At 46.8% G+C, this 25762-nt stretch overlaps 1 protein-coding gene across 4 annotated transcripts; it reads right to left on the bottom strand.

Annotated features, from left to right (window-relative positions):
- Positions 1-24125, bottom strand: MOB3A (MOB kinase activator 3A). Of its 4 annotated transcripts, none has more exons than XM_073323977.1 (4): positions 24045-24125; positions 7903-8474; positions 2085-2287; positions 1-1027 (listed from the first exon to the last, which is right to left on the bottom strand). In XM_073323977.1, the coding sequence occupies exons 2-4, from the start codon at positions 8318-8320 to the stop codon at positions 998-1000; spliced, it is 651 nt and encodes a 216-aa protein (XP_073180078.1). In that variant the 5' UTR covers positions 8321-8474; positions 24045-24125; the 3' UTR covers positions 1-997. The 4 variants fall into 4 exon arrangements, with proteins under 4 accessions (XP_073180078.1, XP_073180076.1, XP_073180077.1 ...); XM_073323975.1 differs by having other exon boundaries at positions 24011-24098; XM_073323976.1 differs by having other exon boundaries at positions 7903-8469; positions 24011-24094.
- Between the last annotated feature and the right edge of the window lie 1637 nt (positions 24126-25762).

Raw genomic sequence — 25762 nt, forward strand, 5'->3', positions numbered from 1 at the left:
TGAATAGAACCTACAGCTAGGTGGAGAGAGACAGCTAAAAGTGGATGTAACAGGAAAGTCAGGTGAAATCTATCCAAGTAGATTAGTTCCCCAGCATAGACAGCACACTAATATAGCAACTCTGCCCTCAACACAATGTGCTTTGAAAGGTGGAAACCTTAGTATTCTCCGGCTTCAGAACTAGGAGACAGGCCTTGGTGAGCAATGATCTCAAAAGATTAGCAGAGGAATAAACAGAGTGAGATTAGCATCGATTTCCCCAAGCAGTGAAAGGTGTGGTCTAGCTGTGAAGTCAGAGAAAGGAACAGAAGACATTTTCAGAGAGAAAGGCCTAATCGTGGAGTGAAAGGCAGTTAGATACAAGGGCTGGAGAAGTGTGCAAGGAGCCAAGCCTATGTGCACATTTAAGTTATAAGTAATTCTCAGCTAGCGGAATAGCTGCAGGGTCTGCAGTGTCCTGCCAAGAGGCCTTAACAAAGCACTTCCTATCCTGCCTTCAGGATGCAGGTGAGCCTTCCTCCCCCACACACCTGGGCACTGAGCGTATAGTATAGGCAATGTCATACACCACTATGGTCTCAAGGCCAACTCCATACCCTGGCTATGTTGAAAGCCAGTCCATCTTAAAAAACATTTGAAGCAACGAAGTCTATGGTCTGACCAGGCTTAGTTAGGGCCACCCACCAAGGCAGCCAGTGAGATGAAACTTCAGGTGGTTTTGGTCATAATGCTTATTCCCCCTCTAAAAAAAACACTGACTAAAAATGATGTATTTCCATCTAGTGGCAAACAATTACAGAAATTACCATAAAAACTAGTTATCTAAGGCATCTTTAAAAAAATATTTCTGCAGTCTCCATTTTAACTTGAAAGCTCAATAAAAATAGATTTCTATGAAAGGTCTCTGATTGTCCCTTGAGCGGCATCTCTGTTGCAGTGAAGGGGTTCAGCAGTCCTGAGGAGGCTTGGCCTGGGTGAGGGCAAGAAGGTCCAAAGCTCAGTGGCACATCCGGGAGGTCATTTCCTTCTATCAAAGGACACACAAGACAGGGAAGTTAATGGTAAGAAGCACAATGCCCAGGCAAGAGAAATTTCCGTAGGAAAGGCTCAAAGTTTGGAACATTGTTTCCATAGCATCATTAATTTAAAAAAAAAAAAAAAAAAAAAAAGCAGCATTCCAGTTTGAACACTCACATGGAGTAGAAATTCAGTGTCACCTTTAACCTCTGCCCCCATATTCCTATTCACTGACAGGCAGGAGACCTCCTCAGCTGCCCCATCAGATTTAAATCTGTCTGGCTACATACAGCTATAGAATAACCATCACCCACCATCCCAGACTAATGCAAATACCGAGTACTTCTATGGCACTTTGCATCCTCCATACTCTTTATGAAGTTGGTGAGCATCGCTGTGCTCATTTTACAGAAGGGGAAATAAAGACCAGGGAGGTGACAGGGGAGGTGATTTAGCATGAGCACACACGCACTCCCCAAGTCACACAGCTAGTCACCGACAACTGGGACTAGGACCAAGGGCTCATGACTCGGTGACCAGCATCCGTCCACACTGCCTTTCTGTCACGTGCAGCAATGTGCTAGCAACACAGTGATAAGGCATCAGGGCAGATCCTTGGACTTCAATTGCAACTTTGCTGGCAGGGGTGCACAGCTCCTGGACTGAGGAACTGCCGATGCATGTGACTCAGCCATGGACCAGACAGTGGGGAGTGATGGTGGTGGGAGAAAAGATAAAATGGCAGCCTGAAGCACAAGGAGGTGACTGGGCAGAATCTACAAACGTGGCAGCTTCCCTCTCTGTGGGTGTAATGGCCCTGCTCCGCTGCATGGGTTACCATGGGATCTGGGCCAAAATTGAAGAGGGCAAGGTAAGAACAGGTTTTTGAGCTGTAAAGGGAGGGGGAATGGAAGAGGTATGATGTAGTTTCAGTCACCCTCTTCAGAGCTCAGAATCTCTCAAACTGAATCCAACAATCAGAGACTGGGAGTCAGAATCCCAGAGTTCTGTTTGAGACGCACCACTCAGTGGCCATTCATAACTATAAGCCAGCCAAATTCACTCACCAGAGGTTCTAACTCCTTGGTGTCTATTAGATTGAACTCTTTCACAAAATAGTAAAAATGCTTGTAGCAGGTGTTCACGTGGGCCTCTGACCCCATATGGCTGATCCTGTCAAAATGATGGATGTAGACGTGAACAAAGACCCGGAAGAGCCTGGACAGAATCTTCTTCACTACCTGAAGGAAATTCTTGGGGAACGGAGTACCTGCAAGAAGACATACAAGCACCATGATTTATTGAAATGCACTTTCCCCAGGACCACGGTGCCATGCAGTCTTCCTAAAGCATAAAAAGAAACAGTCCAATGTGTATTGAAGTGATGCAAGAACAGTTTCCTCTGGAGTAATTCACAGACTGCATTCCATCCTATCTAAATTTTGGACCAGTTTTTCCAAAATTAATGCTATTAACCTATGCTATTGGGTCCTGCATTAATTGATGCTACTGTGTGAGAGACCTGAATACAAAACTGGATTAGTGCATATACAGATTTCCATCTGCAGTTTCAATTTGATATAGTTTCCTTCAGTTCCTGTTGGGACATTTTAACAAAAATTATGCAGACACTAGACCACCATACTCCACTCTAGAAGTGACTGCATTCTGGGAGGAGTGGCTCCTATATATAGTTTATTAAAACTGACAAACCCTTTGGGATCCTTCAGGTTAACAAGAGTTAAAATTATGATAATACTACACTCAGTCATTTATAGGCCCCTTTTCACATTCGACATTTGGTTTATGTGTTTTTCATTCTAACAACTACATTTGCAATCTACAATACAGTAGTTTTGATCAGCTGGTCTTCCTAGTAATAACAAAATGACTTGAGTTTAAAGTCTACATAGATTGCTTCTCCACATACAAGGAGGAGGTAAGAGGTGAAGGGTATTTGTTAAATATCCTTCTTCCCCTGCCCGCAAGTGTTCTGCATGAAATTAATTTTCAGTCTGTGTTAAGTTAGTGAATCTGGTATTATAAGCAAAGCTAGAAAACGCTAAACAAGACAGAAAACTCCTTTGATGATGTAAGCTTCCCCCTCCAAATGAAACAGATGTTCCAGCAATCACTCAGTCCAAAAGAGGTCCTTGCTGAAGAACCCTATATAAAGGGACCACACCCCAGAACCTCCTGTGGTTACCCAGATGAATACACAGCAAGGATTTTGGCAATTGATACAGGTACTGTTGTAGGTTCCCAAAGAGAAGGTGGTTTACGGTCTTATTCTCTCCCTGAATGTCACCACATTTAAGTATTGTCGTTCTGTGTGTGCAGATGGGGTCTGAGTAATGGTGGACACTCTCTGCACACAATCAGATTGCTCCTTTTCATTAGCGCTTTGATAAGGATAGATAGCTTGGCATTCTCCATATACACCGAGCAGTAGCGCAGGAGTGGATGGGATCCTGCGGGATCTCAAGTGGATAACCAGCTCCTACTCCCCATACCATTTGTTAGTTGGTCTCCCACACAAACACCCATGCAGCTGTCATCCGGTTCTACTTCATTTGGCAGAACCGTGACCATGGGCCGCCTGTCCAGACAGGGCAAACAGGTTTCGTGATCAGATCAGGCACTAGGACAAAGGGTCAGGGAACTATTATTTTTCCTTCCTTGTGCAACATCCCCTCTCCTCCAACCTCCCATTGCTTGCTTCCCCTCCCCCAACACAGACCTTGCATCACCCAGACTATCCGAGAGCTGAACTGAATTGCCTTAGGCCTGTGATTTTCAAACTTTTTTTTCTGGTGACCCAGTTGAAGAAAATTGTTGATGCCCGCAACCCAACGGAGCAGGGGATGAGGGGTTTGGGAGGGGCTCAGCGGGTTGGGGTGAGGGCTGCAGGCTGGGCCAAGAATGAGGGGTTCAGGGTGTGAGAGAGGGCTCAGGGCTGGGGCAGGGGGTTGGGGTGCAGGGGGGTCAGGGCCCTGGTCTAGGGGTGCAGGCTCTGGGGTGGAGCTGGGGATAAGGGGTGTGGGGTGCAGGAAGGGGCTCTGGGTTGGTGGGGGGGCTCAGGGCTGGGCCAGGGGATTGGGGCACAGGGTTGGGGCTTAAATTGGGCTACTCCTGGTCAGCAGCGCAGTGGGGTTGCTAAGGCAGGCTTCCTGCCTGTCCTGGCACCGCGCGCCGCACTGCGCCCCGGAAGCAGCCAGCAGCAGGTCCGGCTCCTAGGCAGAGGTGCGCAAGTGGCTCTGCGTGGCTTTCAGCTGCAGGAACCGCCCTCCAGCTCCCATTGGCTGGTTACTGAACAATGGGAGTGCAGAGCTGGTGCTCAGGGCAGGGGCAGTGCATGGAGCCCCATGCGCCCCCCCCCCCCCGGCCTAGGAGCCAGACCGCAGCTGGCCACTTCCGGGGTGCAGCGCGGTGTCAGAAAATATAGGAACTAGCCTGCCTTGGCCAGGCAGCACCGCCAACGGGACTTTTAACGGTCCGGTCGGTGGTGCTGACCAGCGCTGCTGCGACCCAGCGCCTTCCATTCTGCGACCCTGGGTCGCAATCTGCAGTTTGAAAACCACTGCCTTAGGGCTTTGCCTGAAAGATCACCTGGGGTCATTCACAGCAGCAGAAGGCTGACCCTACACCAAAAGCTGAGCAAGCCTCTGCTCCAGCACACAACCATGTGCTAACTCAAGGAGCAAGGGCTGAATTACACTTGTCCAAGATGCCTTGTATTCAGCCCCAGACTGCTGAGAGAGCTTTCAGAAAGGTCCATTATTTCACAAGCTGCAAGAGATGGAGACAAAAGCTTTATACCATACCAGAGAGAAGCTGAAGTCTCAGATCTCCATGGGTATAAAGCATTAGGCCAACACTTGAAAGGCTAAATTTAGGAGCAGAGCATCTCCCGTTCTCATGGACTACAATGGGACCTGTGGTGGTCAACACTGCTGAGAGTCAGCCCACTTGTTTAGATGCATAAATATAGCTTCATGAGCCTATTTTTAGGCACCCAAGTTTGGACATTTTGGGCTCCAAATCTTGTTTACACCAAGGCCTCTTTAAACTCCTCCGACAGCATAAGAGGGACATAGGTTACCATTACACACACTCTAGAGCCTCTTGATACTGACAGAGAGGTGTGAAGGAGCCTTCTTAGTACAAATGAGAATAAGGCCCTCTGGCCTTCGTTTTTAAGCAATGGGAGGTTAAAAGAGATCATAGCTGGAAATAGAAGAAGAGACACACCTCATTCTGATCACAAACAACTCCTGAACCACCCAACCAGCCACATGTAACTTGGCACAGGTCTGCAGGCAAAGAAGTGCTCAGCCAATAAGATGAGTCTTGCACCAGAGAATGAAGTCAGTAAGTGCAGGCACTTATGGGCTGCTCTAGGGAGTAAAAAGCATCACTGCTTGGAGCCCTATGGTGAAAACATTCTGTGTGACCAATCCCAAAGGCTTGGGTCTGTTGTCAGAAACATCTCAGTTATTGCAACGGTCCATAAGGAGAGAGAAGAATCCCTCAGGTGACCAAGTCCCAGGGCAGGTATGAACTTGAATCAACACCTTAAACTGCAGCCAGAAGCAAGTGTAGTTCACAGAGCATGGGCATGATGTGCTCATCACTCAGATCTGCTCCACTAAACTGATGGGCCACCACATTCTGTACTGTGCTTCTGAATGGTCCTGAAGTATAGCAGGCAAACCTGGATTACTGCAGCAGTCTACCTGAGAGGGTAAGGTCACAACTCTCTAGTTAATCACAGATGTGGGGGAAGAGAAGTTATAAGCTATTAAGGAATCCAAGAGCACTCAGGGGTCCACATAGCCCAAGATTGCAAACCCCTTCTGCAAGTCATGGACATTTTCCTTCACTAGATGGGACAGCCATAACTTCAGAAATTTTGCAAGCTGTTTTCTGCTGTCAACCAGCAGCTCCATCTTCTCAACCAGGTGTCAGTCAGAACGGACGTATTTTTAAATTCTGTTATCTCAACCTGGCAGTCCTAAAAATACTTTGGCAGAATGAGTAAGATTTTCCAAGAGCCATGAACCCCATACACAGAAGTCAATCTTGAGGGAGCCAACCAAGAACCTTCAGCAACAAAAATACAAGGCCCCACTACATGAGCTAAAGAATAAGCTTTTAGTAGCAAGTTGCAGGCAATTGCCATCGAGACTAGCCATGGAGGCACAATCACATGCCCTAAAGCCAGGTATTGTACAGGCACCAGTCCTAAACTACTGTTCAGAATGAGAAACCAAGTCCAGCAGCCCAACCTCTGTAGTGTGGAGTGACTCCTCCCGTTCTCACAGCAGCCACATAATCTTTGATGTGCCGTTTGAGTATTCCAAGAGCACCCTCTGACTTGGAGTGCCTCGCCTGAAACAATTTAGGCCTAATTTTCCAGAAGTACTAAGCATCCATCACGCTAACAGAAATCTATGGTAACTGCAGGTACTTGGCACTTCTTTAAAAAAAGAAGAAAAAAAAAAAAAAAAGTTAGGCCTGACAGTGTCCCAGGCTGGGCATGAAGGTAACCAAAATCAGTGGCCACTTTCAAAAGTTTGCAGCCCTCTGCAAATTGCCAGTCAGTACTAGAGGAAGTAGTTCACCTACTATCTCAAGGATCTGTGCAATGTCCAATGCCATAAACTAGTGGTTTTCAACCTTTTCTCATTTGCAGACCCCTAAAAAAATTCAAATGGAGGTGTAGACCCATTTGGAAATCTTAGACATAGTCTGCAGAACCCCCAGAGGTCTGTGAACCCCAGGTTGAAAACCACTGTCATAAAACAAGTGCCTACTGGAAAAGGAACAGGGAAATAGAAGGGGCAAGAGATTGTACTGGTGGATAAAAGTAGATTTTTCTGAAAAAGAAATTGGTTATTTTTTATTTTGTTATTTAAATTAGAATAAGTTTTTCTTTTTAAAAATAAACTTGTTTAAAATGAAATCTGAATTTAACAGAAAAATTATAATCTCTTAAAACATTTAAATAAAATATAAATATGCTGAATCCCTGAGCTTCTAATCACAAACTCTGAGTTAAAAGCTGCTTTTCTACATAAAGAAAGATGGGAAAACTTTTGAGGTCAAGCTTTACCAATGTGGCACAATAGGTCATGTGCTGCATTAAGAGCTTGATCCTGTGGAGGACCCAGGACCTGTGCCACTGGGTGCAAGAGACTGTCAAAGTCATCACATGGGTTGGGACCTGCTTCCGACACTGTATCTCATCAGGGTCATCCACTGAGCCCACCTGGATGATCTCATACTCCTATTTTATAGCTTCTCCCCACCTGAGCTCGGTTCTCAAATTATGAATATTTATGACTCCACCCAGCATGGAAACTTCCTCTCTGGCTCATGAAAAAAACAGTGAAGTTGGTGTATCCAAAACATTTAAGGTAGTTTTGTTTAATAAAAATAAATATTATATGCCATTGTGTGTTCAATTAAATTCCAGTCACGATCCTAGTGCAGCTTGCCACAAATTGTGACCAGTAAGTTAATTATGTTGTAAATAAGCAACATATTCACCATTTTCTAACGTAGTAAATCTGAAAATATTAAGCAATATAATTGCAAAAATAAATGTATAGAGTTATAGTGTACCCTCCTATGTAGCAAAAAGATGTACCAAATCTAGCGTAAAGGCTCTATTTAGTTGTAAATAGACATGTTTTAATGGTTATATCAATCAATGAGAATGCACCTCTCTTTAGAAAACAAAGGAAGTACCAATGGAAAAGTTCCTTAACACGGATTATTTAACTCAAGGTTTACCATTTGGTGATGTAAATTGCTCCGATTTAAATCAATTTATCTTGTCTCAGTCCAATTAATTTCCCCACAAATCAGAACTGAACTTACCAACATTGGTGGGAAAAATGTCCTCATTGTTGATCTGCACCTCAATCCAGTCCATCAAGAGGTTCAAGTACTTGGGAGCCGATAGGGCAGTGGGTTTCCGGTACTTGTGCTCATCCTGCCACCTGTACTCGTACTTGGGTCCCCCAGACATGATCGGACAGGACTGTTCCGTGCAATAGTCACTGATGGTGCCATAGATCAGATTGATGCGATTGAAGAAGTCCACCACATGCACCGCCACCCAGTCATTCTGTTCCTCACCAGACGGCAGCTGGACGGCCAGCTTCAAGTCCAGCCCTGCATTGAGAGAGGCTTGAGCCCTCTTGTGCAGCTCAAACCGCTGCGTCCCAGGCTCAAACTTGCGTTTGGGCCGAAAGGTTTTGTCCTTATTGAACACTTGCTTTAAAGGGTTGGACATTTTTCTTCTTTTTTCCCCTTCTCTTTTGCAAGTCTTCAGGGAAGACAGCTAGAGACACAAGGCTGCTGGACAGTTTCCAATGGCAAGGTTGTAATGGCCTCTATCTTCACAGAAATACCTTGGAGCTCCTCTGGCTCTCCAAGTACCTTCTAATCTGCAACACAGAGAATTTACAGTAGTTACATGGGCAGCTTTTTCAACAAGAGACTTTGTTCAGAAGGAGTGAATTTGTTTGAATGCCTTAGGGGGAAGGTATGGACATACACTTCAAACTCATAGAACTGAAACAAAATCCAAATATGCTTCGTTTCCCCCTACCCTCTCCTCTTAGGACTAGGTTTCTTTAAGGGAAGTGTAAAAGGTAGAAGAGTGAGGGTCAAGTTCTCAAAGAGGTTCCTCATTCAGCCGCTGTCACTGTAAGGAAAGTAATTGAAAGGTCTTCAATTACTTCTACACAAAACATTAAGTGAGAGAAGGTTTATACCCAGTTTGCCAAGTTACTGTGGGTGAAGAAGCAGATTATTACTGTTATTACTATAAGACACCAAGACTCTACCACTATGATAGCAAGGTAGCTACATTGTTTTATGAAAACATCCAGAAACTGGTACTGCATTATTTTTGCTACTAGGCAGAAATGAGCAAAATAGTAGCCACAACAGCTGTGTCCATGGACTTATAGCGAGGAGATTGGTTTCAGGCTGGCTCCTCAACAAAGGCTAGATTCTAACACCCTTAAAGACATTGGGGAGTACTGACTCCAGAAGCAATCTCATTAAAATCACTGGGACTACTCTCTACATTAGCCAGGGTATCAGAATCTGACCCTGAATGACGGGATTCCTCTTGTGAAACAGACACGTGATTTTTGGTGTTGTAATGTGGAAGGTGCTGACCAGCCCCACAAAGACAGGCCATTTTACTGCAACAGAAGCTCCACAGTGGTTCTTGGAGACATTAGTCATCTGAGGAGAGCTGGCTGCTCATATGGTGCTGGAGCATCTGCTACACTGCATTAAGGAGAACGAAGAACACACACACTTTCCTAATGTTACTTTCCCATGTAAGTAATGGCCATCATTGCCTGAGGTTTTTACAATTGTGCAATGGGAGGAGAAATGGCCCTGAGACGCTATTAAGACGTGTTCCACACTACAAAAATACACGAGAACCCCATGGCTAACAACCTATGTTGCCAGCAATCCATGAAGTTCAGTTCTGGAGCCGTGCCACATGTTCACAAAGTCACCCCGACGAGAGAGGAGGGGGCAGGGTGCCCACATCCACCCGCCCACTCCCATTTTTGAGTTGGTACCAACTCAAAATTCCAGCCAGGTTCATTGAGAGAGTCACTCATGATCAAATGAGCCTGGCCCAGTTGAAACCAAGTGAAGCTCTGCACTTTTGACCAAGTTTTGCCTTGGGGAATGTGTACCCTGCACAAACCAATACTGAGAGGTATTTGCATGAACCCCTAGAGCTACTGATATTTGCTTGACTAGTTTAAGACCAACAGTGAAGGGCCAAGGATATAGGGAAAAAATAAAGCTTAAGATGCATTTTGATATCACAAAGAAAAATTTTGAAAGTCATAACAAGAGGGGGACACTGACAGCAAAATGCAGCGAGACAGTAGCTATGGTTAGCAAGAGCAGAGTCATACCCTCACCACATCCTGCAACAAAATGCTTCACTTCTTCTATGAAGCGGAAACACAAGGGGCTGTGCCCATTCAGCTTAGATGCACTATTGATCTCACATAATTCTTCTGTAACACATCCAAAACAGAGGCAAAAAACCTAACAATGTAAAGGGCAGGTTCACGGTCTGAAGCCACTTCCAGGAGGAAATCAGCTCCAGAGAAATAGCAGCATGCACGATTTCCTCACTTTGGAGTCTCAAAGGAAAGCTTTACACTTCACGAGTATTAACGGTATACTCCTTTGGTTCCAGGCTCCAGCCAAACACGAGAAAGAGGCCTTTGAATGTTCTGACTCTGCTCTCATTTACCTTGTCTTTACACCATAGTAATCCCATTGACTTCAGTCGAGTCACTCAGTTATGCTGGTATTATGTGTAATGGGCCTTTTTATTTACTTCCCATAAGAAGGTTTTGGCTGGCAAGTAATTAAAGGCCACACATAGGTCTCTGCTCCTTACCAGCACAGCAGGGGGCATGGCAGGAGAGGACTGAAATGAACTACCAAAACCATATGGAGAAGCACTCTCAAGGCCTGTCCACACTTTGCCAGTGGAGTGGACACTAAGAATTTTCTAAGAGTAATTGTCACAGGGTGTTTCATAAAAGCCAACCCAGACCTACAGAGAGGGAGTTTTCACAGCTGAGGAACTAGTTAGCAAAAAAAACACAAAAAAACCCCCCCAAAAAAACCCAAAAAAAACCCCAATTTTTTTTTTTAAATAGGCAGCATTACTTGGGTAACAAAGCCCTTATATGTTTCAGGTTTTGATTTGTTTTTTTTAAAGGGGATGTAAAACTTGTGAAAGTTCCACGAGTCACCTCCCTGGAAACTGAAGCCCTCTAAGCAAACCTCAGCATGGGTAGAAGCTGGACAAGCTTCCCTGTATCTCAGTCCTGACCTCTGAAACTCAGGACTTAGAGTGAAGGTTAGTTTCCATGGCCCATGCAATTCTTAGCTTTCCTGCTACAACTGCCAAGATGCTCAGGTGTGGGGGTGGTTTGTGATGCAGCCGTGTCCAAGAATGCCAAACAGTCAAAAGAGGGCAATGACTTTTGGTCAAATCTAACCTGGGCTGGATTACAGCAAGTGACTGCAGAGTAAGGTTTGGTCTTCTCCAATCTCTTGAGACATCTGTGCATCTAGCTTATATTTTTATATATAACCAAAGTTTTAACTCTCACTTTTCCTGCATCCAGAGTTTGAAGAAGTGCCTCCTGTTCACTGAGGAATCATTAGCATATTTAACAAGAAGTATACAGCCAGCTCTTCAGCTGGTATAAATCAGTATGGCTCCATTGACGGTATCTGCCAATTTACACCAGCTAGGGATCTGGCCCTATAATTTCTAAGGCTAGCATGGGAGCACAGTGAACAGTATTCAGGGATGTTGCGTTACATTAGCACTGCAATTTTCTTTCCACAAATAGTTTCCTCTTCCTATTGCACATGATCCGTAAGACTACATGATAAACTTGCTACTGTGATCAGCCGCACATTAAATAAAATTAGCAGCAGCCTTAAGAGTTTAAGATATTAGCAAAATGGAAACTTCAGCTGAAGTACAGCAGATGTAATGCATTCAGCTATGGTTCTGACGTCTAACTTGGTTAAGAAAAATGCAGCTATGGGCAATATCTGGCTCTGGAAAATGTAAGACATACAGGTTCTGTGGCTGACCAAAGCAGCATCTGACATGAGTTGAAAGAGGATATAAAATGGTGATCGTAAGTTTTTTCTCCTTCCACCCTCCCCACACAAGTCACAGCTCAAACAGCAGTAAAACACAGAACAGAAAGGAAAGATCACTAGGGGTTAGGATTTGTGCGAGGGTGACTTGCAATTCAGCTGAACTGATGACTGGCAAGAAGCAGAAAGTATGCTTTGCTGCCAATGCTGCTTTTCTCCCCAGCTTCTTTTTCATCCAAAGGTTACTCCCACCCAGAAGTCCACACCACTGGCTATCAAGTAGAAGTATCCCCACTAGTCTCACAAGAGCATGTTAGTAACACAGCAACTTCCTGTACCATGGAGGACAAAACTTCTCTCTCTGGAGGAAAAGTCCTACCTTTATATCCAGGGATATGAGATTAGCTCCATGCTGATGATGGGTCACTGTTATAAAACAAACTCAAACAAATGAGCAATGAACGATGGGAGAAAATGACTCTCCCAGAAACTTTGATAACTATTACACAATCTTCAACCAATGGCAGATGCTGCTTTGGTCAGCCACAGAATCCGTATGTCTATTTTCTCAGAGCCAGATATTTATTGGGAAAAGGGGAAGTGTGGGGAGAGATTTAAAAGACTCGAGGCCATAGTGATGAGGAAAAGCACTTGTTAAAAAATTTTAGGCCCAATTTTCTTCTCACTTATGCAGTGGAAGTCAGGAGTCACTTCACTTAAGTCAGTGAGAGTTACGGGGGGTAAAATTGATATGAGAGAATAACTTTCAGTACTGCCGTATTCTAAAATATGTTTCTAACTGAGAGAGCATGCAAAGCATATTTCACTAGTTTCCCATTACTTCTTTCCCTGTCATTTTCTCCAAGCTGGGCAAGAGTGTGTTTGTGTGGCAAAAAGTCACCATTTTCTGTTGATTTAAAAACATAAGAATGGCCCTACTGGGTCAGACCAAAGGTCCATCTAGCCCAGTATCCAGTCTTCCAACAGTGGCCAATGTCAGGTGCCCCAGAGGGAATGAACAGAACAGGTAATCATCAAGTGATCCATCCCCTGTCGCTCATTCTTGTATGAGGAGAGATCCACCCCGCTGCTCATTCCCAGCTTCTGGCAAAGAGAGCCTAGGGACACCATTCCTGCCCATCCTGGCTAACAGCCATTGATGGAGCTATCCTCCACGAATGTATCTAGTTCTTTTTTGAACCCTGTTATGGTCTTGGCCTTCACAACATCCTCTGGCAAGGAGTTCCACAGGTTGACTGTGCGTTCTGTGAAGAAATAGTTAAATACTTCCTTTTACTTGTTTTAAACCTGCTGCCTATTAATTTCATTTGGTGACCCCTAGTTCTTGTGTTATGAGAAGTAGTAAACACTTCCTGAACTACTTTCTCTACACCAGTCATGATTTTATAGACCTCAATCATATCTCCCCTTAGCAGTCTCTTTTCCCAGCTGAAAAGTCCTAGTCTTATCAATCTCTCCTCATATGGAAGCTGTTCCATACCCCTAATCATTTTTGTTGCCCTTTTCTGAACCTTTTCCAATTCCAATATATCTTTTTTTGAGATGGAGCGACCACATCTGCACACAGTATTCAAGATGTGGGCGTACCATGAATTTATATAGAGGCAACACAATATTTCCTGTCCTGTTATCTATACCTTTCTTAATTATTCCCAGCATTCTGTTCGCTTTTTTGACTACCACCACACATTGAGTGGATGTTTTCAGAGAACTATCCACAATGACTAAGATCTCTTTCTTCAGTAGTAACAGCTAATTTAGACCCCATCATTTTATATGTATAGTTGGGATTATGCTTTCCAACATGCATTTATCAACATTAAATATCATCTGCCATTTCATTGCCCAGTCACCCAGTTTTGAGAGATCCTTTTGTAGCTCTTCACAGTCTGCCTGGGTCTTAACTATCTTTAGTAATTTTGTATCATGGACTGTCATCGTGACTTGTCAATAGCAAACATTCATCCCACATCTGAATACACAGATTACACTGTAGAAAATACCTCTTCCATTTTAAAAAAGGAATGAGGTATCTCTAGCCAACCTCTCCCCACCACTAAGAAAACTCAGGAAGTTATTCCCTCTCCCCCACAATCCTCTTTCAGAAAACCTACGCGTACACAGAGATGACTTCTCTGCATAGAGTCTTTATTTCCTTCAGTTCCTGAAACACCATCCAGAGTGACATGCAGTGCCATCTTCCAATCCTCACACCGTCCCCACACAGGATTTACTTTAGGGTTTTAACAAGTGCCCAGAATAAATGCAATCAACAGATTAAAACCAGCAGGTTCCTATCTGCATTTTCTGGCTCCTCGAATTATACTGTTTGTGATAGTTTGTTGGGCCTGCTGTACAGCCTTATATCAGTGTTTCCAAAGGCCAAAGTTTAAAGCTTCTTCGTTTAAAAGAAGTGTTTCATGTGGTGTCTGTAGTGCCAGCTAGATTGTGCGTTGCAGATAGGGAGGGGTCAGAAACATATGCAGCCACTTCCTTGCCAAGTGACCTGACAGCTTAGGCAGCTCACATCCTGCTGCCTTACTCATGTGAAAACCCTGCAAGTAAATCCTGGTGAGTAATACATTTACAGTACATGTTTCCTTTCAAAGAAGCTACTCCACTGTACTAAGAAACAATAATATTGTAGGATTTATTTTAACATTTATACAAGATCCACACATGGACTAGGTTATATGCTTCTGATCATTCTACAGCATTGTGGTAAATTTCCCAACCAGGCAAACCAAGACCAGATTTTTCACAGCTCTTCCAGAGGGATGACTGAGACAGAAGGAAGTCAAAACACTGTTTGCAAAGCTGTACTGATCATGGTAGTGAATGAACAAAAATACACATAAGTGTGTCATGGCAACTTCAAACTGTCAGGGTGGATGGAAAAAAAGGCATTTCAGGGTAGACAATAATAATTGGTCGAAGGAGAGAGATTTTTCAAATATTTTAAAGTTAGAACAAGAGGAAGCTTGAAAAGGTCACTGGTAGTTTTAGTCAGATGCCAAACTAGACACCAAGGCCAACATTTGCAAAAGTGGCCAGGGTCACTGGATGTCCAGTTTGACAAACCCTGGGCTTGATCTTCCAGAGGCGCTGAGCACTCAACGCCAGATACAGTCAATAAGAGCTGCCACTGCTCAGTCCTTCTAGTAAACTGACCCAAGGGGAGATTGTAGTTAGGCACCTAGAACAGAGGCTTCTCTCTCACACACACCCATCAGCCATTTTAAAAAATTTAACCCAATTAATACTTTCTACATGAAGACTGTGGTTTTTGTGATAGTCTGCTCAAGGGATAAAATATCGGTCTCATTTCTCCGCTGTATGAGTATGCTGAGCAGAGAGGAAGTCCTGAAACTGCTCTTTGGAATGGGTTTAAAATAAAATAAAAAGTACACACATGAAAAATTAGCATAACCGTAAGGATGCACTTGAAAAAAAATACACAAATACACAGTAGGAAACCCCTGCTGGTAATATCTCACCTTAAGTGCTCACTCTCGTTACAGTGTGTATGGTAACACCCTTGTTTCATGTTCTCTAGGGACATAAATCTCCCCACTGTATTTTCCACTGAATGCATCCGATGAAGTGAGCTGTAGCTCATGAAAGCTTATGCTCAAATAAATGTTAGTCTAAGATGCCACAAGTCCTCCTTTTCTTTTAGTCACAAAATGAAGAGCACACCAGATCAATGGAATGTCAAAATTGCCAGGCAGAAAGCGTGTAAAAATTGTGAAGTCTGACCATTCATAGCTCTTCTTGAACAACATCTCTGCTTAGATTAATTTCCTGTCTGGCAGGGATTCATTCACCTACTTTTAATTGGAGATCTCCAGCATTTTCCTATAAAACTGCTCAGTCTGCTTTTGTTTCTATTTTAGAAAAAACATTCATATGGCATATCCAAATTCTTTTTTTAAAAAAAAGACTGTCCTAATATTATATTGGCAGTAATCTTTAAGACATTAACATAAGCCATGTCTTTCCTTTCCAGGGCAGCATCAAGATATTAACAGCAGTTTACAGACATGTTGCTAATGCATGTAAGAGCTAGAGAAGTTCTCACTGGTAGCCTTGTACCAGTTTCCTCATGTATCTTGCTGGAGACAATCCAAAGTATCAGCTCTGGAGGGCAAAAGAGCACTAGGTACATTAAAAAATAAAAAAGTTTTGGAGAGCTTTTGAAAGTGTTATATTGAAAACACACAGCAGAATTTCTACCCGTATAACCCCTGCTGATCCCAGCCCAGATGCATACATCTAACAAAAGAGAGTGTTTATGCCTTCGTTCAATGGGACAACTTCCTAGGTTTTCCTTTCATTGATCTGGTTTCTGAGAGGCATTAATGACAAATATAATGAAGCCATTTTGAAACACAGATCTCTAATCATCAGTCCTAAGGATTAAACAAATAGCCTTTTCATAATCAGTCCAGAACAAGTTCCAGGATTGTACTACTTGTCTCCCCGCCCTCTCTTTGCAATGTGACTACAGCGATTTAAATCTGAGCAATGTTGTCTGGGACATTTCTAAGCAAGAACTCATGCAAGCCACATGCTTATTCTGGGGTTTCCAAGGAAGAGCCTTGGTCAGGATCAGGGCAGTCCATTTTCATGCCTTTAAACCACAAGAATGCAGAACTGACCCAGCTGAACATAAGAGGAAGCAGTACCATATTGCATAAAATAATCATACTGAGCTTTAATTTGTGTTTTTCTTCCCCCCCGAAAGGCGACCAAATAACAATGTATTCAAACTATTTTTTAAAATCTATTTAGTTTTGGTAATAGCAAGGGGAAGGGGAAAAAAAGTCAGACTTGACCAATTAACCCATAGAGGGGCTAGGAGGACTTCTAGTAACTAACACACCCTGTGGCAGAACTTCATAGCCGCACACTGTAGCGAAGAGCAACAGCTTCAGAAAACCCCATCAGAAGAATAAATGCAATTTATCAGCGTTTAGATCTAGCATGAATGGACAGTAGGAATCCCATCAAATAATAATTCAGTGTTAAGCTATCACACGTGCAGGAGAAGAGACAAGACAGTTCATGGGACGGTAATGAGACAGCACATCCATTCAATTCTAAATTCCTGGCTTGAATCCAGACCAGGCTGACAGTAATCAAAGCAATTACAATCTGATGTATGTTGAGTGGTCTATGTGAAATGAGCTGGGTGAGGTCTCAGCTCAGTTATTAGCACAACAGGTTTCACGTCACAAATTGGTACCCTCAGAAGAGAGGGTAAGGACAGAATGGTCTATGGGGACTGGACTGTCAGGTGTGAAGGCTGGACTATCCTCTTGCAACAGCATAAGGCAGGGGTGGGCAAACTATAGCCCAGGGGTGGGATCCGGCCCACCAGTCATTTTAATCCATCCCTTGAGCTCCTGCTGGGGAGCGGGGTCTGGAGCTTGCTCTGCTCCAGCCGGACAGCAGGGTCAGGGGCGCTCCTAGAAGCAGCAGCATGTCCCCTCATCCGGCTCCTATGCATAGGGGCAGCCAGGGGGCTCTGCTCCGCCTGCTGCCCCTGCCCCAAGCACTGCCCCTGCAGCTCCCATTGGCCGGGAACCACAGCCAATGGGAGCTGCAGGAGCAGTGGCTGCGAATGGGGCAGTGCGCAGCAGAGCCACCTGGCTACGCCTCCACATAGGAGCCGGAGGAGGGACATGCTGCTGCTTCCGGGAGCTGCTTGATGTAAGTGCTGCTCAGAGCCTGCACCCCTGAGCCACCCCGCCATTCCCCAACCCCAGCCCTGATCCCCCTCCTGCCCTCTGAACCCCTTGGTCCCAGCCCAGAGCACCCTCCTGCACCCCAAACCCCTCATCCTCAGCCTCACCCCAGAGCCTGCACCACCAGCTAGAGCCCTCCCCTGCCATTTCCCCAATCCCTTGCCTCAGCCCTGATCCCCCGCCCACCCTCTGAACTCCTCATTTCTGGCCCCACCCCGGAGCCCACACCCCCAGCCAGAGCCCTCACCCCCTCCCACACCCCAACCCCAACTTCATGAATATTCATGGCCCGCCATACAATTTCTATACTCAGATGTGGTATACCCTCTATACCCTCGGACCAAAAAGTTTGCTCACCCCGGCATAAGGGGAAGCTTGTACTTCTACCACTCAGGCTATCCCCCTCCAGTGGTGGATACAGAAAGTAATTCAGTCTCCAGGGTGTTCAATTTGGTGACCAAAGATGATCTCAGTGCCACAGGATGAGCCACATTTCCTGCCTTTAAGGGAAGATTTTTCAAAAGGCAAAAAGGACTTAAAATGGACCTTTGAAAGTCTCCCCCTAACATCACAAAGTTATGATTGCTCACGCTGCAAATGTTATTTATTTAAGGCCAAGTAGAAAGAGGATTTTTTTAAAGTGACCTTTGTTTCCTTTAGATAGACACAGAAGTCCCTTGCTGAGGCTTCTGGAAGGTATAACTCCCTTTATGTGTAAGAATGCTCTGTGCACAGTGACTGGGACACGACTGCATGTGAAGGCAGAGCTGATTGGCTTCTAGCTTCATAGATGCTGAATAAAACTGACGAGCTGGTTCATGACTCCAGAAGCTATTTTAGGGTCACTGTGTAGACATGTATTTCTAGGGCAAGCTGCAGCAGGCAGGTGGCTTCCTGTACAATAAGAACAATTTTTTTTCCCTCTCTTCAAGGTATGACGACAACACTTTTCAAAAAGTTCTGTGCAGCAACAATGCCTCTTCTCCTTCAGCCTGGCTTAGTCCCCGACTGAAGGGATTTAAGAGGAAAGAAAATAATGTCATAATTTATTCCTAGTGATATGAATTACTCTGCACTGTCCTTGCAAAAAGGGAAACAGCAAAGTAGTATCTACCTAATGTTTTTTTCTTCAAAAAAAAGAAAAAAATGAACTTGGCTGACACTTCTCCAGTGTAAAATTCTCATGCTATGCTGGTCTAATCAACACAATGCTTCGGACTATGTTGAGAGCCAGACTATATTACAAGTTCAAACATTGTGAATGTCAATGGAGTGGAACCAGGGTTATGGGAAATTCTACAAGAGTTTCCTTAGCAGACACCAGGCTCAGAATGAAAGGCTGGCTTTGAGCCCCACCCATCTCTCTCTCTCGCTCATGTTAATATAATGCTTTTGATGCCAAAGCAGTAGGGTTCACGTCTCCATAACAGAGGGTTGTGAAGCCAGCCCTTCTCCTTCCCCTTTAGAACTAGGTGTGGCAGTGATCATATGCATTAGCCCAGTGTTTTTCAACCTGTGGGTCCACAGACCCCAGGAGATATGCAGACTATGTCTAAGATTTCAAAGGGGGTCTGCACCACCATTTGAAATTTTTTTAGGGGTCCGCAAATGAAAAAAAAAGGTTGAAAACCACTGTATTAACCTTTCCCATCTGCCTGGTGACAAGTAACAGGCCTTAAGTAGGGTGACCAGATAGCAACTGTGAAAAAATGGAACAGGGGGTGGGGGGTAAATAGGCACCTATATAAGAAAAAGTTCCAAAAAAACAGGACTGTCCCTTTAAAAAGGGACATCTGAGGCTTTGCAGCAGTGAAGAGCTGTCCGCATCAGAAGATTTTCTATCATACAGTTTGACATGAAAAAAGTCCCCCAAAACAGCAGCACCAGTGGGAAAGTTTTTGTGAAAATTTCCAAGTATAAACAAGGCTGAAGTAGACCACATGCTGCTTTCTGCTTATGGGAGAAGCTCCATTTTTGTGACTGATGCTCCATTGCCTCACATCTAAGGCCCAATTCCCACGTATTTTATTCCTGCATTTGGGACAGAGAAGAATTAAAGGTGTCTTTCAGACATCTTGCACTCCGTGTATTTTAAAGCCAGATGGGTCTTGCCCAACTCTGATTAAGTCAGAGCAGATTTGGGGCAGCTCTAGATTATGCTGTGCTTCTGTGCTGCCCTATGAGCCCTGTGGGGGAAAACAGCCACAGTGCAGCACACTCTAGCCACACACACACACACACACACCCCCCACTCTACCCCCCTCTGTTAGGGGCTAGATGCAAGGATGATGTAGAGCCCTTATGCCAACTCTACTCCAGACAGCGAGGCAACCTGCACAGGAGGTATTCTCGGGACTCTATTTAGGCCCACTTAAAGCCCTCTTTATGCTGCCACAGTGGTGTAAAAGGATTTTAGGGTTTGCCAATGTACAGTGTAGTTACACCACTGCAAACCTATCATTTAAATGCTCTGCACTTGTGCAAAGTAGGGCTTACATTGTTATTGCTTAATTTAGTACACCACTGTAAGGTCTGCCTTGGTAAGATGGGTGCAGCACATCCTAGTGATGTCTGCATTGTAGATTTACACCATTTTAACTAACTTGATATAGTTCTTACTGTAGACAAGCCCTGAGGGAACTGAGAATCCAGCACCTACTGCAGTCATGTATATCTTTGCAAAGCAAGAACTACTATGCCAGTTTTTTTACACCCACTTTGCACAGGTGTAAGTAGCTGCATGAGGTGCAAGGCAGTGGAGACTCAGGCCTCTTCTCTCCAGTCCATAGGCTCAGAAGCCAGAGCAGCAGCATGATTTCCAAAACACTCAACTTAAGACAGAGCCACTGTGTGCTCCTCTGCTGCAGCTCTGAAGACTTAACTATGCATCCCTTTGCAAAGTAGAAAGAGTTCTTATGGCCTCCATTGTGCCTGTTCTTTCTAGTGGATTGTTCCCCCAACAGGCCCCTAATCCACCTCAGACACAGTAAGAGAAATCAGATTCAACCAAGAGTCTGCTATCATTTCCATCATGAATAAGGTGATTCTTTTAGCACAGCAGCAGCTCCAGCAGGAGGTACAGACACAACTGAAAACAAAAGCCACAGATGTCCCATGGAGACAGAGTAATCTAGAGAACAGTAGGTAAACACCCAGCCTAAGGTGCATTCTTTAGTGAAAGCATTAGCTGGATATCACGAATTTCTAAAATAATCTCCTAAACCTCCAACAAAGCTGGTTATGAATTCACTAATTACCAGTTACTGCAGCATCTATGGCACAAGTATCACAAAATGCATCACTGTCTTATGAGAAAAATTAATCTTCTTGAAAGTCTGGGATTTATTTTCAGGAGTACAGAACTTGGGATCATTGCAGAAATGGATACAACTATAGACAGGAGTGTATGCTTCCACCACTAACAAGGATAACTTTTTTCTCTGTATACTGTTGCCATAGAAATCTCTGGCCTGATTAATGGAGAAGTTTTTCTGTAGTTACAAAATAGTGGCTATATCAGCATAGCACAGATTTCCCTGAAACGGCACAAGCCAGGCAAACACAAGTTTCTGTGAGGTACTCCACATCTGTTCTAAATGTTGGGGGATAGGCCCCAGGTCAGAAGTGAGGAAGCAATGTCAGGGAGCCAAATGGGCTCTAGAAAGCATCTGGAAAAGATATTTCTGTACTAGTAGATGGCACAAGCCAGTCAGGGAACAAGTTTATGACAGACATCACTAAAAGTGAGTAGGTTTGAGGTGAGTTATGGTACAAGCAGGGAGTGAGGATTCGGAGTTCTATTCCCAACTCTGGCATGAAGTCAGTCACTTACGGTCTGATTTCCAAGTGCGATGGAATGGCTTCCTGTTCAGATCTGCTTACTGGTATTATGCCTGGATCCGGACACAGCTTTTCAGTGCAAGCCAAGAATCACCAGCTGGGATTGGAGCCCCTCCAAAGTACAAAAGGCAGATCCCAAACCAATTTGGCAGGAATTTAGACTTCGCACTTTTTTATTACTTTAAAGGTTTGCAACTCCTCACAGCCAAGTAGGAGATGGATTCGCTTTCTGTTTTATTAATCTACTAAGATATGGTATTTACAGTATCCAAGAAACTGGTTAATAAACAAGATAGAGCCTGAAACTTGCACAAGGAAGAAAAAAGACAGGGTGCGTGCAGCAACTAGGTCCATCATAAAGAAAAACAGATGGTCAGGGGAATTTTATCTTACAATAAAAATCCCCCTTTCTCTGAAACTTGGCAGAGAAGCCATCACAGCCCGGAATGAGGCTTTTCAACGCATTGCCTCCTTCACCCCATTCAAGAGAAAGGCAACAGAGCATGCCTTGTCCCAAATTTCTTTGCTGGACAGTGGAGGACACCCCCTCAAGCTTTGAGACACCTTTTAGCCTAGAGATCCCATACCACATCCAGCAAGAATTTTCTTTGGAGGTGGTCAATACCTGCCTTTAAGTTGGCAGGAGCAATCACTTACGGTCACATGTACGCTAGGAGTGCTTTACTGGTACAGCTGAACCAGTATACTATAGTGGCAAAGCCCTCCTATCACAGACACAGCTTATACTGGCAAACCTGTGCTTTTCCTAGTGTAACCACCTCTACACTAGGGGCTTCTGCTCACACAGCTATGTAGGTGACAGATCACACTTCTTTGTACACCTAACTGACCCAGCTGTGCAGGCAGAAGCCCCTAGGGTACATTTACATACTGTTGGCTCTCAAGGTCTACAGCCACAATTGGCTCAAACAGGGAGAACCTAACTTCAGTGCACTTACCCTCTGCTTTCTTCTTACCCCTACTGCTACTTATCCTCCAGGTACCTGCGTGCAGATGGGAATTATTCACCCTCCCCCACCCACTTCCTCGAGACAGGGCAGTAATGCAGCCCACCCCGCCCACTTCCCTTTCCTGGCAGACCTGTGGGCCAGAGCCTATTCTTGCTCCCCAAAAAAGGGGATTGCTCAAAGGTTCAAACACTGGCAGCTCCTGGCTATCCCCCCCCCGCCGCCCGCCCAGTGAAGTCCCAGCTGAGCAACCCCCAGCCCATCTTGGGCAGCACTGACCCCCTGGGGGCTTTGCACACAGAGAGGTTAAATCCTTCCCCCAGCCATCAGGACTCCCCTGCTTCCCCCTTTCCAGACTCCTCACCCCCCCCCACCACCTCCCAGCCCCTCATCACCCTCTCCAGGATCCTCCCAGCTCCTTCTCCCCAGCTCCCCATTACTCCCCTCCAGCCCCCCCAGTCCCTTCTCCCCACACTCCTCATCCCCCCAACACCTTCCTGCCCCCCAACACCCTCTCCAGGATCCTTCCAGCTCCTTCTCCCCAGGCTCCTCACCCCCCAGCTCCCCATCACCACCCCCAGCTCCCCATTATTCCCCTCCAGCCCCTTCTCCCCACACTCCTCACCCCCCCCAACACCTTCCTGCCCCCCAACACCCTCTCCAGGATCCTCCCAGCTCCTTCTCCCCAGGCTCCTCACCCCCCAGCTCCCCATCACCACCCCCAGCTCCCCATTATTCCCCTCCAGCCCCTTCTCCCCACACTCCTCACCCCCCCCAACACCTTCCTGCCCCCCATCACCCTCTCCAGGATCCTTCCAGCTCCTTCTCCCCACACTCCTCACCCCCCAGATCCCCATCACCACCCCCAGCTCCCCATTACTCCCCTCCAGCCCCCCCAGTCCCTTCTCCCCACACTCCTCACCCCCCCAGTCCCTTCTCCCCACACTCCTCACCCCCCCCAACACCTTCCTGCCCCCCAACACCCTCTCCAGGATCCTCCCAGCTCCTTCTCCCCAGGCTCCTCACCCCCCAGCTCCCCATCACCACCCCCAGCTCCCCATTATTCCCCTCCAGCCCCTTCTCCCCACACTCCTCACCCCCCCCCAACACCTTCCAGCCCCCCAACACCCTCTCCAGGATCCTCCCAGCTCCTTCTCCCCAGGCTCCTCACCCCCCAGCTCCCCATCACCACCCCCAGCTCCCCATTATTCCCCTCCAGCCCCTTCTCCCCACACTCCTCACCCCCCCCCAACACCTTCCAGCCCCCCAACACCCTCTCCAGGATCCTTCCAGCTCCTTCTCCCCACACTCCTCACCCCCCAGCTCCCCATCACCACCCCCAGCTCCCCATTATTCCCCTCCAGCCCCTTCTCCCCACACTCCTCACCCCCCCCCAACACCTTCCAGCCCCCCAACACCCTCTCCAGGATCCTTCCAGCTCCTTCTCCCCACACTCCTCACCCCCCAGCTCCCCATCACCACCCCCAGCTCCCCATTACTCCCCTCCAGCCCCCCCAGTCCCTTCTCCCCACACTCCTCACCCCCCCCAGTCCCTTCTCCCCACACTCCTCGCTACCTCCCTCCAGGCCCCTCTGCCAGGCCCCCTCTTTCAGCTCCCAAGAGGAGCCCCCACCCCCCCGAGGTCCCCTGCTAATCTCCACTCGGAGCCCCCCCCCCATTATCCCTCCACCGAGACCCCCCCGGCCCCATTACCGCTCCCACCTTCCGTATTATCCCTCCGCCGAGACCCCCGCACCTGTCCCCGGCGGAGGGGTCCCCGTCTCGCTCTCTCCTCCGGCTCTCGGTAACTTTCCGGCGCGCGCGCGCGCCACTCCCCTGCCCGGCTCCGCGCGCCCGGCCGGCCCTACTTCCTCTTAAAGGGGCCGGGCCGCGCCCCACTCGCCTCTGCGCCCGCGCGCTCCTCCCCCTGCCGCTGCCGGCGCGTGGAGCCGGGCGGCCCCCTCTGCGGGGCAGCTGACCGCCTCCAGCTCGGGGGCCCGCCGCTGCTGGATCCCCCCTGGCCTGCCCTGCCCCACTCCCCATGTCACCCCCTGTCCTCACGCTCTGTGCCCCTTCCCTCGGGCAGCCCCCTGCGCGGGGACCCCCCTGCCCTCCTCTCCTGGGTGATGGCCAGGGGGGTCCCTTTGGGGTAGGGTGACACCCCCGAGCTGGCCCGAGGCCCCCTCCTCCCCCGATGCAGGGCCAACCCAAGCCCTCCCTGCCTCCCACCCACAACTGGGCCGGGCTGAAGTCCCCTCCCCCCTGGCGCCCAGAGCCAGCCCCAGGCCCCCCCCCGCCCCCGCCATCCCCCCCCCCACACGCGTGGGGCCGCCCGGGGCCCCCCTCCCCTGCATGTGGGGCAGGTCGGCAGGCCCGAGCCGCTGTCCCTAGCCCTCCCTCCAGCACAGGGCTGGTGCTGACTCTTGCCCCCCAACCCCCCGCACATCCCTCCGCACCTCGCTAGGGGTCCCACGGGCCCACCCCAGTTTTTTGTCAAGACTGTGCCTTTGTCCCGTTTGCCCTTGTCAGCTGACGATCAGTTGGCAGGAACAAATGGGACAAACGACCCGTTTTGTCAAAAAAGTCGGGACGGCCAGGACAGGGCCTAAAAACAGGACCGTCCCCGCCAAAACAGGACGTATGGTTACCCTACCCTGGGGTGCAATCGCGTCGCAGAACCTCGCTGCATTGCAAAGGGGTGCAATCGCCTCGCTGTTCTGATGGAGGACGACATGGCGTGAAACCCTTGCCATGCCGGGTGGTGCCCCACCAATGCAACATCGTGACATTGTCACTGCAGTGCCTGGGGCCTTGGATAAACTCAGTGCCTGGGGCCTTGGAGGAAAGAATCCAAGTAGCTCCTGTGTTCATTCCAAATCCCTAACTGCACTGCTAATCCAGGAGGAGAAGGGGTGTGTGTGGAAGTTTTTAGGAGATTTTCAGCATTGTATATCATCTTTTGTGAAACAATCTCACAAGGCTCAGTAAAGATCCTGGTCCACATTCTAATTTAGCTGTAAACCTGATGACTCCAGTGCATTGGGATTTGCACCAGTGTCACTGAAATCTGAATCTGGTCTTGTCTACCCTAGGAAGGGTTTGCCAATATAGCTATGCCCCAGTATAACTATTCCGACAAACTCTCCTAGTGGAGACGCAGCTTATAAGAGCAAAAGAGTTCCTCTGCTTATACCAGGTTTGAGAGTAGCAGCCGTGTTAGTCTGTATTCGCAAAAAGAAAAGGAGGACTTGTGGCATCTTAGAGACTAACCAATTTATTTGAGCGTAAGCTTTCGTGAGCATTCGATGAAGTGAGCTGTAGCTCACGAAAGCTTATGCCCAAATAAATTGGTTAGTCTCTAAGGTGCCACAAGTACTCCTTTTCTTTTTGCTTATACCAGTTCCCTAAATGTAATAAAGTATTCCAGCAAACGGACTTTTTTGCCTACACTGGGACTTTAGCTGGCTTAGCTAT

Source organism: Lepidochelys kempii, chromosome 25, assembly GCF_965140285.1.
Source record: "Lepidochelys kempii isolate rLepKem1 chromosome 25, rLepKem1.hap1, whole genome shotgun sequence".
Taxonomy (NCBI): Eukaryota; Metazoa; Chordata; order Testudines; family Cheloniidae; genus Lepidochelys; species Lepidochelys kempii.